At 32.7% G+C, this 1,045-nt stretch overlaps 1 protein-coding gene across 1 annotated transcript; it reads left to right on the top strand.

Annotated features, from left to right (window-relative positions):
* Positions 1 to 60: 60 nt before the first annotated feature.
* LOTGIDRAFT_60991 (hypothetical protein) lies at positions 61 to 597 on the top strand (the record flags this gene model as incomplete). The annotated part of the gene is made up of 1 exon (XM_009051468.1): positions 61 to 597. A coding segment is annotated over one exon (537 nt), but the record flags the coding sequence as incomplete, so codon positions are not given.
* Between the last annotated feature and the right edge of the window lie 448 nt (positions 598 to 1,045).

Raw genomic sequence — 1,045 nt, forward strand, 5'->3', positions numbered from 1 at the left:
CTACTGTCATAGACTTAGTCGGTCACAGGCATTAGTAGGAATTACATCACAGGCAGTAGTAGTAGTTACAACACAGGCATTAGTAGGAATTACATCACAGGCAGTAGTAGTAGTTACACCACAGACATTAGTAGTAGTTACAACACAGACATTAGTAGTAATTACATCACAGACATTAGTAGTAGTTACAACACAGACATTAGTAGTAATTACATCACAGACATTAGTAGTAGTTACAACACAGACATTAGTAGTAATTACATCACAGACATTAGTAGTAGTTACAACACAGACATTAGTAGTAATTACATCACAGACATTAGTGGTAGTTACAACACAGACATTAGTAGTAATTACATCACAGACATTAGTGGTAGTTACAACACAGACATTAGTAGTAATTACATCACAGACATTAGTGGTAGTTACAACACAGACATTAGTAGTAATTACATCACAGACATTAGTAGTAGTTACAACACAGACATTAGTAGTAATTACATCACAGACATTAGTGGTAGTTACAACACAGACATTAGTAGTAATTACATCACAGACATTAGTAGTAGTTACAACACAGACATTAGTAGTAATTACATCACAGGCATTAGTAGTAGTTACACTCTAGCAGTTTTGATGAATTTCTCTCATTACACACTGAAATACAGTCAAAATCAAACAGAGTTGAGAAAGGTGGATGTTTTATTCCACTTTAGTGTAAATCAGTAAAGTTCATGAATTTGTAATGATTTCACTGGTGCCAAAGATTCTAGAAATGCAGAATATATTCCAATTTTTATTGAATCTGTTCTATAATTTTTTGAATTTTGTCTGAATTTTTCTACTGATGAATTTTTTTCTTCTTGTAATGGAGACAGACCAAAGGGACTGAAAGATATGTCTAGCCATACAATATTCATTTCATTCATTTCAAATTCAGTTATTCATTCCTTTATTCATTCATTCATTCTTCCATTCATTCATTCCTTCATTCCTTCAGCAAGTGTATCTGAAGTGATCATCTGAAGTGATAGTGAAGAAGTCT

Source organism: Lottia gigantea (genome assembly GCF_000327385.1).
Source record: "Lottia gigantea unplaced genomic scaffold LOTGIsca_16818, whole genome shotgun sequence".
Taxonomy (NCBI): domain Eukaryota; kingdom Metazoa; phylum Mollusca; class Gastropoda; family Lottiidae; genus Lottia; species Lottia gigantea.